Here is a 15,000-nt window from a genome sequence, read left to right on the forward strand (position 1 = left end):
TCTTTCTTCACTCGTAAAGAAATGATGTTTTTTGAGGAAAACATTTCATTTTCATTCTTTCTCCTGAATTGTTGACTTTTTAACCACAAAAGCTTGTCTAACTCTGGGATTTTGTCCGCTAGACAAAATTTTATGGTTAAATAGTCTACAATTTTTTATTTTTCTAAGAAACTGAGCGATGGTTTGTCTGTATAAGAGCCTTCTTCCTGGGCTGGGATCGAGGTTTAGAGCTCTGTGAAGCTGCATTCTGGAAGGTCAAACTCGTGGGCATCATTGAAGTCCACTATATGGAGAAAAATCCTGAAAAGTTTGCCTCAAAAAACATAATTTCTTTACCACTGAAGAAAGAAAAACATGAACATCATGGATGACGAGGGGGTGAGGAAATTATTTATAGATTTTTGGAAGTGAACTTCTCCTTTAAGTTGGGTTTTCCATCTGAAAAGTAAAACAGAGAAACTGAAACTCCAAAACTGAACAGAGAAAGTGAAAGAGACGCGATCATTTAAAATGAAAATTGCCTGAGAACGTCCACTAACTGCCACAGGAGTGAGTGTGTGTGTGTGCTTATTTAGTGTAGCTTTGATCATAGTCACAAAACACTGCTTTAATGTCATTGTACTCCGGTGAAGGTCTGTGTAACTAACACACACACACACACATGCATGTACACACACGCACACAGTGAAAGAACACTCTGTGTGGGAACCAAGTACAAACCAGTTCTCCCATTGTCCCCGCCTCTCACATGTCTGTCTGCACTCGGCCTTATTAGGAGATTACAGCCTGTGTGAGGATAAATATAAAACCCAGATACACACACACACATATATACATACATATATATATAGACTACCAGTCAAAAGTTTGGACACACCTTTTAATTCAATGTTTTTTGTTTAGGGATTTATTTTCTACATTCTAGAACAATCCTGGAGATTTCAAAACTATGAAATAACACACATGGACTTCAGTAATCCATGTAATGACAACAAAAAACAGTCAGTTGTTATTTTAAGACACGAAGGTCAGGTGTTCTGGAATAGTTCTTGCAAGAACAGTATTGTCAAGTGCATTTGCAAAACCCATCAAGCACCATGATGAAACTGTCTCACATGAAGACCATCCCAGTAAAGCAAGACCAAAACTGACCTCTGCTGCAGAGGAGAAGTTCATTTAGAGTTACCAGCCTCAGAAATCACCAATTAACAGCACCTCAGATATTGTGTGGATTATCTGTTTTTTTTGTGGATTTCGGCCGCCTTCAGCATTGTTTTACAATGTAGAGAGAAATAAACATCAGGAAACACCATGGGATTAGAAGGTGTGTCCAAACGTTTCACTGGTAGTGTATATATATATATACACACACACACACACACACACAGAATCTGATCAGACAAATGGTTCTGTTCAGGATTTTAATCCTGACTCACGTTACAGAGCTCTGAGATTTTCTGTCCAGATGTGTAATAAAGCAGTAAAATGTATCACTCTGACTGACAAGAAGAGACACGAAGTCCCACCCACCCATAGAGATGGACAGTTACACACTCACACTTGTGGTCACACACATACAGGGGGTGGGGGAGATAATGGAAGACGGAATGTAGGATCTAGGTCATAATGCAGGAAAAGAGATAAATTGAATAAGTGTAAATAAGAGAGAAGGAGAAGAACATCCTCTATTGTAACACACACACACACACACACACACAGTCCTAATGACCTTTAGCAATAACCCAAAATATGTGACACCTCAAAGTAACACAGACATACACACTCACAGTGGTGTGTGTGTGTGTGAGAGAGAGAGAAAGAGAGAGAGATCTCTGGACTGCACTTGAGGCTATTACACTTTCACAGACAGATTGTCAGTTTTATGCTGCTGGACATTCTGATGGACTGACTGGTGGCAGCTTTTAGCGTGTGGACTAACTACAGGGAAACATTACACTGAAATTAGAAGCGGTTTTTAAAAATAGTCCAAATTATGGTTTTGAACATCTGGACAAACTCTGTGTGTGTGTGAGAAAAGAGAGAGAGAGAGAGAGAGAGAGAGTGAATATGTATGTGCATGTACTCTGCCCCCCCATACACACACAGTACTCATGCCGATGATGATGGTGTGTGTGTGTGTGTGTGTTTTCAATTTTCTTATTGGTTATGGTGCCAGTGAAGTGTACAGTGATTTCTGGGCTTTGGAGGCGGGAACTGCAGTCTGATTGGTTACTCAGACAATGAGGCTGTTCTGAGGTCAGTCTGTACCTGAATGATGGACAAGTATTATTAAGATGTAATAGCAGGAGTAAAGCTGACCATGTGAGCAGGCAAGAAATCGACTTCATGTGTTTACAACAATAACGTGAGTGTGTGAATCTCCCCAGACCTGTCGAACCCGTCACCTCACCAACTGTCTCACCCCTCAGGAATGTGTGTAACACTCTGCCTTGTAATCACTAACATACACACCTGTATAAAACTTGAATATCAGAAGAAAGAATCTTATTGGTTAGACTGAGGAGTTTCTCGTCTCTCTCTCTCTCTCTCTCTCTCTCACACACACACACACACACAGAGCAGAACAGTTCTGTCTGAGCCAGCGTTAATCCCTGAGCCACTCATTTCAGTTTCAGCACACAGTGAAGACAAGACAACAATCAGCTACACACACACACACACACACACACACACACAGATAATCAGCTACCTGATACATGGCAACACTCAGCACTCAAAGGTTAAGGCTTTAACACTGACTGTTCCAAAGCACTGACACTGGAGACTCCTTCCAGTTTTACTGAATCTGTTCATCATCAACAGAACATCTGTCTGCATCATATACAGCTGTGATGTACAGCTGCACTACGGTCAGAGCTGCTGTTAGAGAGAGTTCATCAACTCCTGACCAATCAGAGTCCAAAACTCAGCAGAAGCTCTGTGGAGATAATACACACTAACCCATACTAACCCAATGTAATACACACTAACACACACTAACACAATGTAATACACACTAACCCAATGTAATACACACTAACACACACTAACAATGTAATACACACTAACCCATACTAACCCAATGTAATACACACTAACACACACTAACACAATGTAATACACACTAACCCAATGTAATACACACTAACACACACTAACAATGTAATACACACTAACACACACTAACAATGTAATACACACTAACCCATACTAACCCAATGTAATACACACTAACACACACTAACAATGTAATACACACTAACAATGTAATACACACTAACACACACTAACAATGTAATACACACTAACACACACTAACAATGTAATACACACTAACACACACTAACAATGTAATACACAGCACTGACTTACATGTCACCTGTTACATGTCAACACTTTCACACAGTTCATTAATGCCCTCTAACACACACACACACACACACACACACACTTTCATTTAATATATAATTGTGTTAAGTGTAATTATTATGAGTGTGTTAAATGAGGAAATACACACACAGACACAGCTCGAGTTTGTTCTGTTGTGAACTGAGTGATAGTGTGGAACTTTGGATAAACAATCGGTTGAAGAGCGCGCGACCATCACCACCTACCTGTTCTACACTTCCGGTTCACTCTTCCGCTCGAGCTGGAGCAGAGGTCCTCAGTATCAATCTCGATTCATGAGAAACTTTAGAACGGACATACGTTGGAGTTCTGGAGCGCGCGCGGGTCAGTGCGGTTTCGGCGCAAACACACACACATACACAGAAGACGCGCGCGTGAGCTTTCGTTCAGTTTACACGTCGGTGAGAGCGCGAGCGCACCGGAGTGTCAACGCTGACCGGGTTTAATCCTATACACACGCGCGCGCACACACACGCACACACAGGTGAGGCGGAGACTGGCGCGCGGGTTGCCAGTTTGAATAAAATTGATCCCATGTTGCCAGATCATGCACAGGGATGTGGTAGCACCGTGGTTGAGGTGTTGAACTACTTCCCGGAAGGTTGTGTGTTCAAATCCCAGGACAATAAAACGACCACTGCTGGACCTCCAAGCAAGGGGCCTTGTCCTCAGCTGTGAAAGTGAGATAAATGTAAGGGATAAATTCTATAAATATTATTAACAGGTAAAGGAATCTCATGGCCTCCAGGGTTAGTATGGAGCAGTGAACCTTCACTCTTATACAATATTACTGATTATATGCACAACACATTATAAACTCTTTATTAAATATATACGAGGGTTGCCAGATCAATAATAAATATTCCTCAAATTAATTTTTACATTGTGTACAGAAACACTGATCACAGAACAGTGCGCCGATTCCTCTTATAAATAGTAGTGTGTAGTGGTGCACTGTGTGTGTGTGTGTAGTGGTACAGTGTGGAGACGTACAGTGTGTGTAGTGGTACAGTGTATAGTGATGCACTGTGTAGTGGTACAGTTTGTGTAGTGGTGCAGTGTGTAGAGGTGCAGTGTGTAGTGTGTAGAGGTGCAGTGTGTAGAGGTGCAGTGTGTAGAGGTGTAGTGTGTAGAGGTGCAGTGTGTAGTGACGCAGTGTGTAGTGGTACGGTGTGTAGTGGTGCGGTGTGTAGAGCTGCACTGTGTAGTAGGTGTGTAGAGGTGTGGTGTGTAGAGGTGCGGTGTGTAGTGGTGCAGTGTGTAGTGGTGCAGTGTGTAGAGGTGTGGTGTGTAGAGGTGCAGTGTGTAGTGGTGCAGTGTGTAGTGGTGTGGTGTGTAGTGGTGCGGTGTGTAGAGCTGCACTGTGTAGTAGGTGTGTAGTGGTGCAGTGTGTAGAGGTGCGGTGTGTAGTGGTGTAGTGGTGCGGTGTGTAGAGGTGCAGTGTGTAGTGGTGCGGTGTGTAGTGGTGCGGTGTGTAGAGGTGCAGTGTGTAGTGGTGCGGTGTGTAGAGGTACGGTGTGTAGTGGTGCGGTGTGTAGAGCTGCACTGTGTAGTAGGTGTGTAGTGGTACAGTGTGCAGTGGTGCGGTGTGTAGAGGTGCGGTGTGTAGTGGTGCGGTGTGTAGAGCTGCGGTGTGTAGTGGTGCGGTGTGTAGTGGTGCTGTGTGTAGAGCTGCGGTGTGTAGTGGTGCGGTGTGTAGTGGTGCTGTGTGTAGAGGTACGGTGTGTAGTGATGCGGTGTGTAGAGGTGCGGTGTGTAGTGGTGCGGTGTGTAGTGGTGCTGTGTGTAGAGGTACGGTGTGTAGAGGTGCGGTGTGTAGAGGTGCGGTGTGTAGAGGTGTCGTGTGTAGTGGTACAGTGTGTAGAGGTGTGGTGTGTAGAGGTGCGGTGTGTAGTGGTACGGTGTGTAGTGGTACGGTGTGTAGTGGTGCGGTGTGTAGTGGTACGGTGTGTAGAGGTGCGGTGTGTAGAGGTGCGGTGTGTAGTGGTGCGGTGTGTAGTGGTACGGTGTGTAGTGATGGAGTGTGTAGAGGTGCAGTGTGTAGTGGTGCGGTGTGTAGTGGTGCGGTGTGTAGAGGTGCGGTGTGTAGAGGTGTCGTGTGTAGTGGTACAGTGTGGAGACGTACAGTGTGTGTAGTGGTACAGTGTATAGTGATGCACTGTGTAGTGGTACAGTTTGTGTAGTGGTGTAGTGTGTAGTGGTACAGTGTGTGTAGTGGTGCACTGTGTAGTGGTACAGTGTGTGTAGTGGTACAGTGTGTAGTGGTACAGTGTATAGTGGTGCACTCTGTAGTGGTACAGTTTGTGTAGTGGTGTAGTGTGTAGTGGTACAGTGTATAGTGGTGCACTGTGTAGTGGTACAGTTTGTGTAGTGGTGTAGTGTGTAGTGGTACAGTGTATAGTGGTGCACTGTGTAGTGGTACAGTTTGTGTAGTGGTGTAGTGTGTAGTGGTACAGTGTGTGTAGTGGTACAGTGTGCAGTACGTGTGTAGTGACGCAGTGTGTAGAGGTGCAGTGTGTAGAGGTGCGGTGTGTAGTGGTGTAGTGGTGTGGTGTGTAGTGGTGTAGTGGTGCGGTGTGTAGTGGTGCGGTGTGTAGAGGTGCAGTGTGTAGTGGTGCGGTGTGTAGAGGTACGGTGTGTAGTGGTGCGGTGTGTAGAGCTGCACTGTGTAGTAGGTGTGTAGTGGTACAGTGTGCAGTGTGTAGTGGTGCGGTGTGTAGTGGTGCTGTGTGTAGAGGTATGGTGTGTAGTGGTGCGGTGTGTAGTGGTGCGGTGTGTAGTGGTGCTGTGTGTAGAGGTACGGTGTGTAGTGGTGCGGTGTGTAGTGGTGCTGTGTGTAGAGGTGCGGTGTGTAGAGGTGTAGTGTGTAGTGGTACAGTGTGGAGACGTACAGTGTGTGTAGTGGTACAGTGTATAGTGATGCACTGTGTAGTGGTACAGTTTGTGTAGTGGTGTAGTGTGTAGTGGTACAGTGTGTAGTGGTACAGTTTGTGTAGTGGTGTAGTGTGTAGTGGTACAGTGTGTAGTGGTACAGTATGTAGTGTGTAGTGACGCAGTGTGTAGTGACGCAGTGTGTAGAGGTACAGTGTGTAGTGACGCAGTGTGTAGAGGTACAGTGTGTAGTGGTGCGGTGTGTAGTGGTGCGGTGTGTAGTGGTACGGTGTGTAGAGGTGCGGTGTGTAGTGACGCGGTGTGTAGTGGTGCGGTGTGTAGTGGTGCGGTGTGTAGTGGTGCGGTGTGTAGTGGTGCGGTGTGTAGTGATGGAGTGTGTAGAGGTGCAGTGTGTAGTGGTGCGGTGTGTAGAGGTGCGGTGTGTAGTGGTACGGTGTGTAGTGATGGAGTGTGTAGAGGTGCAGTGTGTAGTGGTGCGGTGTGTAGAGGTGCGGTGTGTAGTGGTGCGGTGTGTAGAGGTGCGGTGTGTAGTGATGGAGTGTGTAGTGATGGAGTGTGTAGAGGTGCGGTGTGTAGTGGTGCGGTGTGTAGAGGTGCGGTGTGTAGTGGTACGGTGTGTAGAGGTGCGGTGTGTAGTGATGGAGTGTGTAGAGGTGCAGTGTGTAGTGGTGCGGTGTGTAGTGGTGCGGTGTGTAGTGTTGGAGTGTGTAGTGGTGCAGTGTGTGGAGGTGCGGTGTGTAGTGGTACGGTGTGTAGAGGTGCGGTGTGTAGTGGTGGAGTGTGTAGAGGTGCAGTGTGTAGAGGTGCGGTGTGTAGTGGTGCGGTGTGTAGAGGTGCGGTGTGTAGTGGTGCGGTGTGTAGAGGTGCGGTGTGTAGTGGTGCGGTGTGTAGAGGTGCGGTGTGTAGTGGTGCGGTGTGTAGAGGTGCGGTGTGTAGTGATGGAGTGTGTAGAGGTGCGGTGTGTAGAGGTGCGGTGTCTAGTGGTACGGTGTGTAGAGGTGCGGTGTGTAGTGGTACGGTGTGTAGTGATGGAGTGTGTAGAGGTGCGGTGTGTAGAGGTGCGGTGTGTAGTGGTACGGTGTGTAGAGGTGCGGTGTGTAGTGGTACGGTGTGTAGTGATGGAGTGTGTAGAGGTGCGGTGTGTAGAGGTGCGGTGTCTAGTGGTACGGTGTGTAGAGGTGCGGTGTGTAGTGGTACGGTGTGTAGTGATGGAGTGTGTAGAGGTGCGGTGTGTAGAGGTGTCGTGTGTAGTGGTACAGTGTGGAGACGTACAGTGTGTGTAGTGGTACAGTGTATAGTGATGCACTGTGTAGTGGTACAGTTTGTGTAGTGGTGCGGTGTGTAGAGGTGCGGTGTGTAGTGATGGAGTGTGTAGAGGTGCGGTGTGTAGTGGTACGGTGTGTAGAGGTGCGGTGTGTAGTGGTGCGGTGTGTAGAGGTGCGGTGTGTAGTGATGGAGTGTGTAGTGATGGAGTGTGTAGAGGTGCGGTGTGTAGAGGTGCGGTGTGTAGTGGTGCGGTGTGTAGTGGTGCGGTGTGTAGTGTTGGAGTGTGTAGTGGTGCAGTGTGTAGAGGTGCGGTGTGTAGTGGTGCAGTGTGTAGTGGTACGGTGTGTAGAGGTGCGGTGTGTAGTGATGGAGTGTGTAGAGGTGCAGTGTGTAGTGGTGCGGTGTGTAGAGGTGCGGTGTGTAGTGGTGCGGTGTGTAGAGGTGCGGTGTGTAGTGGTGCGGTGTGTAGAGGTGCGGTGTGTAGTGGTGCGGTGTGTAGAGGTGCGGTGTGTAGTGGTGCGGTGTGTAGAGGTGCGGTGTGTAGTGATGGAGTGTGTAGAGGTGCGGTGTCTAGTGGTACGGTGTGTAGAGGTGCGGTGTGTAGTGGTACGGTGTGTAGTGATGGAGTGTGTAGAGGTGCGGTGTGTAGAGGTGTCGTGTGTAGTGGTACAGTGTGGAGACGTACAGTGTGTGTAGTGGTACAGTGTATAGTGATGCACTGTGTAGTGGTACAGTTTGTGTAGTGGTGCGGTGTGTAGAGGTGCGGTGTGTAGTGATGGAGTGTGTAGAGGTGCGGTGTGTAGTGGTACGGTGTGTAGAGGTGCGGTGTGTAGTGGTACGGTGTGTAGTGATGGAGTGTGTAGTGGTGCGGTGTGTAGAGGTGCGGTGTGTAGTGATGGAGTGTGTAGAGGTGCGGTGTGTAGTGGTACGGTGTGTAGAGGTGCGGTGTGTAGTGGTACGGTGTGTAGTGGTGGAGTGTGTAGTGGTGCGGTGTGTAGTGGTGCGGTGTGTAGAGGTGCGGTGTGTAGTGGTACGGTGTGTAGTGATGGAGTGTGTAGTGGTGCGGTGTGTAGTGGTGCGGTGTGTAGAGGTGCGGTGTGTAGTGATGGAGTGTGTAGTGGTGCGGTGTGTAGTGGTACGGTGTGTAGTGATGGAGTGTGTAGAGGTGCAGTGTGTAGAGGTGTGGTGTGTAGAGGTGCGGTGTGTAGTGGTACGGTGTGTAGAGGTGTGGTGTGTAGTGGTGCGGTGTGTAGTGGTGCGGTGTGTAGTGATGGAGTGTGTAGAGGTGCGGTGTGTAGTGGTGCGGTGTGTAGTGGTACGGTGTGTAGAGGTGCGGTGTGTAGTGGTACGGTGTGTAGTGGTGCGGTGTGTAGAGGTGCGGTGTGTAGAGGTGTCGTGTGTAGTGGTACAGTGTGGAGACGTACAGTGTGTGTAGTGGTACAGTGTATAGTGATGCACTGTGTAGTGGTACAGTTTGTGTAGTGGTGTAGTGTGTAGTGGTACAGTGTATAGTGGTGCACTGTGTAGTGGTACAGTGTATAGTGGTGCACTGTGTAGTGGTACAGTTTGTGTAGTGGTGTAGTGTGTAGTGGTACAGTGTGTGTAGTGGTACAGTGTGCAGTACGTGTGTAGTGACGCAGTGTGTAGAGGTGCGGTGTGTAGTGGTGTAGTGGTGCGGTGTGTAGTGGTGCGGTGTGTAGAGGTGCAGTGTGTAGTGGTGCGGTGTGTAGAGGTGCGGTGTGTAGAGGTACGGTGTGTAGTGGTGCGGTGTGTAGAGCTGCACTGTGTAGTAGGTGTGTAGTGGTACAGTGTGCAGTGTGTAGTGGTGCGGTGTGTAGTGGTGCGGTGTGTAGTGGTGCGGTGTGTAGAGCTGCACTGTGTAGTAGGTGTGTAGTGGTACAGTGTGCAGTGTGTAGTGGTGCGGTGTGTAGTGGTGCGGTGTGTAGTGGTGCGGTGTGTAGTGGTGCTGTGTGTAGTGGTGCTGTGTGTAGAGGTACGGTGTGTAGAGGTGCGGTGTGTAGAGGTGTAGTGTGTAGTGGTACAGTGTGGAGACGTACAGTGTGTGTAGTGGTACAGTGTATAGTGATGCACTGTGTAGTGGTACAGTTTGTGTAGTGGTGTAGTGTGTAGTGGTACAGTGTGTAGTGGTACAGTATGTAGTGTGTAGTGACGCAGTGTGTAGTGACGCAGTGTGTAGAGGTACAGTGTGTAGTGACGCAGTGTGTAGAGGTACAGTGTGTAGTGGTGCGGTGTGTAGTGGTGCAGTGTGTAGAGGTACAGTGTGTAGTGGTGCAGTGTGTAGTGGTGCGGTGTGTAGAGATGCACTGTGTAGTAGGTGTGTAGTGGTACGGTGTGTAGTGGTACGGTGTGTAGTGACGCGGTGTGTAGTGGTGCGGTGTGTAGTGACGCGGTGTGTAGTGACGCGGTGTGTAGTGGTGCAGTGTGTAGTGGTACAGTATGTAGTGTGTAGTGGTACGGTGTGTAGAGGTTCGGTGTGTAGTGGTACGGTGTGTAGTGGTGCGGTGTGTAGTGGTGCAGTGTGTAGTGACGCGGTGTGTAGTGGTGCAGTGTGTAGTGACGCGGTGTGTAGTGGTGCAGTGTGTAGTGACGCGGTGTGTAGTGGTGCAGTGTGTAGTGACGCGGTGTGTAGTGGTGCAGTGTGTAGTGGTGCGGTGTGTAGTGGTGCAGTGTGTAGTGACGCGGTGTGTAGTGGTGCAGTGTGTAGTGACGCGGTGTGTAGTGGTGCAGTGTGTAGTGTATTTAACTTTATCACATATAAAAACACGAACCAACCATAAAGCCCAAACACTTCAGACATCACTTATTTGGTTTTAACATAAAGACCTGTGTGTGTGTGTGTGTGTGTGTGGTGGGGCGGGGCTGAGGATAAGGGGGGGTTAGTTACAGGTGAGCAGGTGTGGTGAAAGCTGAATACTAGAATTTCCAGATTTTATGACAGAACAGGTGAATAGAAACCACACACACACACAGCCTGCAGCGAAGATGGGAGAACCATTGGAGTGAGAACAACTGCACACTGTATGCGTGTGTGTGTATGCGTGTGTGTATGCGTGTGTGTGTATGCGTGTGTGTATGCGTGTGTGTGTATGCATGTGTGTGTGTATGAATATAATCATTTGACTGATTTGAATTGGAAATTCTGTGTGAACGGTGTGTGTTTCCCATAATGCACTTTCAGAAGGTCTTTATTCAGGATTATTAAACACTTTTACATTATAATTATTATATAATCATGAAACACACTTTATATAACAAACAGAAGTGTGTGTGGACATTTATCTAACTATCTGTAGCTAATAAAAACACACTCCTCTGTTTTCCAAACATTAAAGTGATTTCAAGTAATTTTCTTCTTAAACATCATGAAGACCGCACAGCAGGTTAGCGGGAACAGCCATATCTGTAAACAACAACACACATCTGTAAACAACACATCTGTAAACGACAACACAACACACATCTGTAAACAACAACATAACGCACATCTGTAAACACCACATCTATAAACGCCAACACAACATACATCTATAAACGTCAACATAATGCACATCTGTAAACAACAACACAACACACATCTGTAAACAACAACATAACGCACATCTGTAAACACCACATCTATAAACGCCAACACAACATACATCTATAAACGTCAACATAATGCACATCTGTAAACAACAACACAACACACATCTGTAAACAACAACATAATGCACATCTGTAAACAACACAACACACATCTGTAAACATCATAATGCACATCTGTAAACAACAACACAACACACATCTGTAAACAACAACATAACGCACATCTGTAAACAACAACATAATGCACATCTGTAAGTAAACAGTAAACAGAGGAGGTCAGTACCGATCTTGGCCGGTTTAGGGAGATTCAGGTTTTTCATGATTTCCACAAACTCCTCCAGTGAGCGGGTTAATCTCGGGTTAAACTTTCTCTCCTCCTCCACTGTGGACACTGTCTGTCCTGCGCACACACACACACACCTCCCACTTTGTTATTCATCAGAAATATGAGATGTGATATCTCATACACATACACACACTAACACACACACAGACAGACACACAAACAGACACACACACACACACACAGACAGACACACAGACAGACACACAAACAGACACACAAACAGACAGACACACACACAGACAGACACAGACACACAGACAGACACACAAACAGACACACAAACAGACAGACACACACACAGACAGACACAGACACACAGACAGACACACAAACAGACACACAAACAGACAGACACACACACAGACAGACACAGACACACACAGACACACAGGCAGACACACACACACACACTAACACACACACAGACAGACACACACAGACACACAGGCAGACACAGACACACACACAGGCAGACACACAGACACACACACAGACAGACACACAGACAGACACACACACAGACAGACAAACAGACACACAGGCAGACACACACACAGACACACAAACAGACACACACACAGACACACACACAGACACACACACAGACACACAAACAGACACACGAACAGACACACGAACAGACACACACACAGACACACGAACAGACACACACACACAGACACACACACAGGCAGACACACAAACAGACACACACACATAGACACACAAACAGACACACACACTAACCTTTGTAGTCATGTGCAGGATAAATGAGACAGTGTCCTGGTAAAGTGAAGATCTTCTTATGGACGGAGTTGTAGAGTTTCTGGGAACAGCCTGAGAGCAGACAGAATAAATTGTCCATCACGTCTGCAGCTCATTTTCAGACAAACGGTTCAAATAAAGTCAAGAAGAATAATATTGTAATTAAATATATCACATCAAAATGAAATCAAATGTATTTTCCCCGTGAGTGTGAGGAGCTAGTGTATAGTTTGTAGACGTGTTTGTAGCATGATTAAAATAAAGGTTAGTGATGGATGAGGAAGCTCTGAGGAAGAGTCAAGCAGCAGCAGAACATCACACCTGAGCTCCTACACCACGACCTCCTCCACATCACAACACCTCAAACTGTTCACCACTTCATCCTCTGGTCATGAAGCAGGGATTGGATGAAATTGGACTTCCTGTCTAATGCCCATGATCTGAATATTATAAAAAGACATTTCACTTATTCTCATATTAAATTTAGAAGACATTTTCATGAGGAGGTGAAAACACTGCAGGAACGATGAGCCAGACTATGGACTTTATAAAGTGGCGAATCTGATTCTTTTCTTTAAACCATTTGACACAAAATGAACTCCAGACACTTCTGCCACCGTGTGGCTGTGTGAGGTATTACACACCTGATTCTCCAGGTATTACACACTCACACTGAACGACAGACACAAGATGGCTGCTGTGTGTTTCCTGCGGGTGTTTGGAGTGATGCACATGCAAATTCTCAGAAATGTTTCAGTGTCTGACGAATGTTGTGTAATGATCTGTTGTGTAATGATCTGTTGTGTAGCGCTCTGTTGTGTAGCGATCTGTTGTGTAGTGATCTGTTGTGTAATGATCTGTTGTGTAGTGATCTGTTGTGTAGTGATCTGTTGTTTGGTGATCTGTTGTGTAGTGATCTGTTGTGTAGTGATCTGTTGTTTGGTGATCTGTTGTGTAGTGATCTGTTGTGTAATGATCTGTTGTGTAGTGATCTGTTGTTTGGTGATCTGTTGTGTAGTGATCTGTTGTGTAGTGATCTGTTGTTTGGTGATCTGTTGTGTAGTGATCTGTTGTGTAGTGATCTGTTGTGTAGTGATCTGTTGTTTAGTGATCTGTTGTGTAATGATCTGTTGTGTAATGATCTGTTGTTTAGTGATCTGTTGTTTAGTGATCTGTTGTGTAATGATCTGTTGTTTGGTGATCTGTTGTTTGGTGATCTGTTGTGTAGTGATCTGTTGTGTAATGATCTGTTGTTTAGTGATCTGTTGTGTAATGATCTGTTGTGTAATGATCTGTTGTGTAATGATCTGTTGTTTAGTGATCTGTTGTTTAGTGATCTGTTGTTTAGTGATCTGTTGTTTAGTGATCTGTTGTTTAGTGATCTGTTGTTTAGTGATCTGTTGTGTAATGATCTGTTGTGTAATGATCTGTTGTTTAGTGATCTGTTGTGTAATGATCTGTTGTGTAATGATCTGTTGTGTAATGATCTGTTGTTTAGTGATCTGTTGTTTAGTGATCTGTTGTGTAATGATCTGTTGTGTAATGATCTGTTGTTTAGTGATCTGTTGTTTAGTGATCTGTTGTGTAATGATCTGTTGTGTAATGATCTGTTGTGTAATGATCTGTTGTTTAGTGATCTGTTGTTTAGTGATCTGTTGTGTAATGATCTGTTGTGTAATGATCTGTTGTGTAATGATCTGTTGTTTAGTGATCTGTTGTGTAATGATCTGTTGTTTAGTGATCTGTTGTGTAATGATCTGTTGTTTAGTGATCTGTTGTGTAATGATCTGTTGTTTAGTGATCTGTTGTGTAATGATCTGTTGTGTAATGATCTGTTGTGTAATGATCTGTTGTTTAGTGATCTGTTGTGTAATGATCTGTTGTTTAGTGATCTGTTGTTTAGTGATCTGTTGTGTAATGATCTGTTGTTTAGTGATCTGTTGTTTAGTGATCTGTTGTTTAGTGATCTGTTGTGTAATGATCTGTTGTGTAATGATCTGTTGTTTAGTGATCTGTTGTGTAATGATCTGTTGTTTAGTGATCTGTTGTGTAATGATCTGTTGTTTAGTGATCTGTTGTGTAATGATCTGTTGTGTAATGATCTGTTGTTTAGTGATCTGTTGTGTAATGATCTGTTGTTTAGTGATCTGTTGTGTAATGATCTGTTGTGTAATGATCTGTTGTGTTCATTAAAGGTAATGTTTGAATTTTAAAAACCTTTAAACCGACTCAGAGTTTTTTCTTCTTTCTTTTGAAACTTCTAGAAATGTTTTCCAGTAAATAATTCTGAGGCTGTAACAATAATCATGATGATGATGAGGAAGACACATAGCTGTTACACATCACTCGGGGTCTCACTTTTATCCCTCCACGGGGACGTAAAGTACACAGGTAAGTGTGTAAACAATGACACTCTCACTGCTCCTACACACACACAGCACACTTAATGCCATATTGTGCACTACATAGTGCACTTCATTTAATATTTACAACAAGTGCACTACATAGGGCACAAAAACACAATAAGCTGAAACACACAGAGAGCAACACAGAGTGTTTAACACTCCCTGTATCACACACACAGAGTAAGTGCACGTGTGTGTGTGTGTGTGTGTGCGCGTGTGTGAATGACCTTGTTGGAAGTCGGTTCTCCCACAGCCTCTGATCAGCAGTGCATCTCCAGTGAAGGCCATCGTCTCATCTCCTGTCACAAACGT

At 45.6% G+C, this 15,000-nt stretch overlaps 2 protein-coding genes across 6 annotated transcripts in view; both read right to left on the minus strand.

Moving 5' to 3' along the window:
- Nucleotides 1–3,846, minus strand: part of LOC131344258 (pleckstrin homology-like domain family B member 3) — a 37,166-nt gene extending 33,320 nt beyond the window's left edge. Inside the window, exon 1 of one of the 5 annotated variants that reach the window (XR_009203303.1) lies at nucleotides 3,615–3,845. The gene's annotated coding sequence lies outside the window, so the exon portion shown is untranslated. Of the gene's footprint in view, nucleotides 1–3,614 lie in introns of all 5 variants that reach the window. The other 4 variants (XM_058376381.1, XM_058376379.1, XM_058376383.1 and 1 more) reach the window with 4 other exon arrangements.
- Nucleotides 3,847–10,754: 6,908 nt separating this feature from the next.
- Nucleotides 10,755–15,000, minus strand: part of ethe1 (ETHE1 persulfide dioxygenase) — a 6,295-nt gene continuing 2,049 nt past the window's right edge. The window contains exons 4-7 of the mRNA XM_058376384.1: nucleotides 14,916–15,000; nucleotides 12,266–12,355; nucleotides 11,456–11,572; nucleotides 10,755–10,987 (exon numbers count right to left, since the gene is read on the minus strand). The exon at nucleotides 14,916–15,000 is cut by the window's right edge and continues 45 nt beyond it. Of these exons, the coding sequence (XP_058232367.1) occupies nucleotides 10,941–10,987; nucleotides 11,456–11,572; nucleotides 12,266–12,355; nucleotides 14,916–15,000 (339 nt within the window). The 3' untranslated portion in view covers nucleotides 10,755–10,940. The remainder of the gene's footprint in view (nucleotides 10,988–11,455; nucleotides 11,573–12,265; nucleotides 12,356–14,915) is intronic.

Source organism: Hemibagrus wyckioides, linkage group LG23 (genome assembly GCF_019097595.1).
Source record: "Hemibagrus wyckioides isolate EC202008001 linkage group LG23, SWU_Hwy_1.0, whole genome shotgun sequence".
NCBI lineage: Eukaryota > Metazoa > Chordata > Actinopteri > Siluriformes > Bagridae > Hemibagrus > Hemibagrus wyckioides.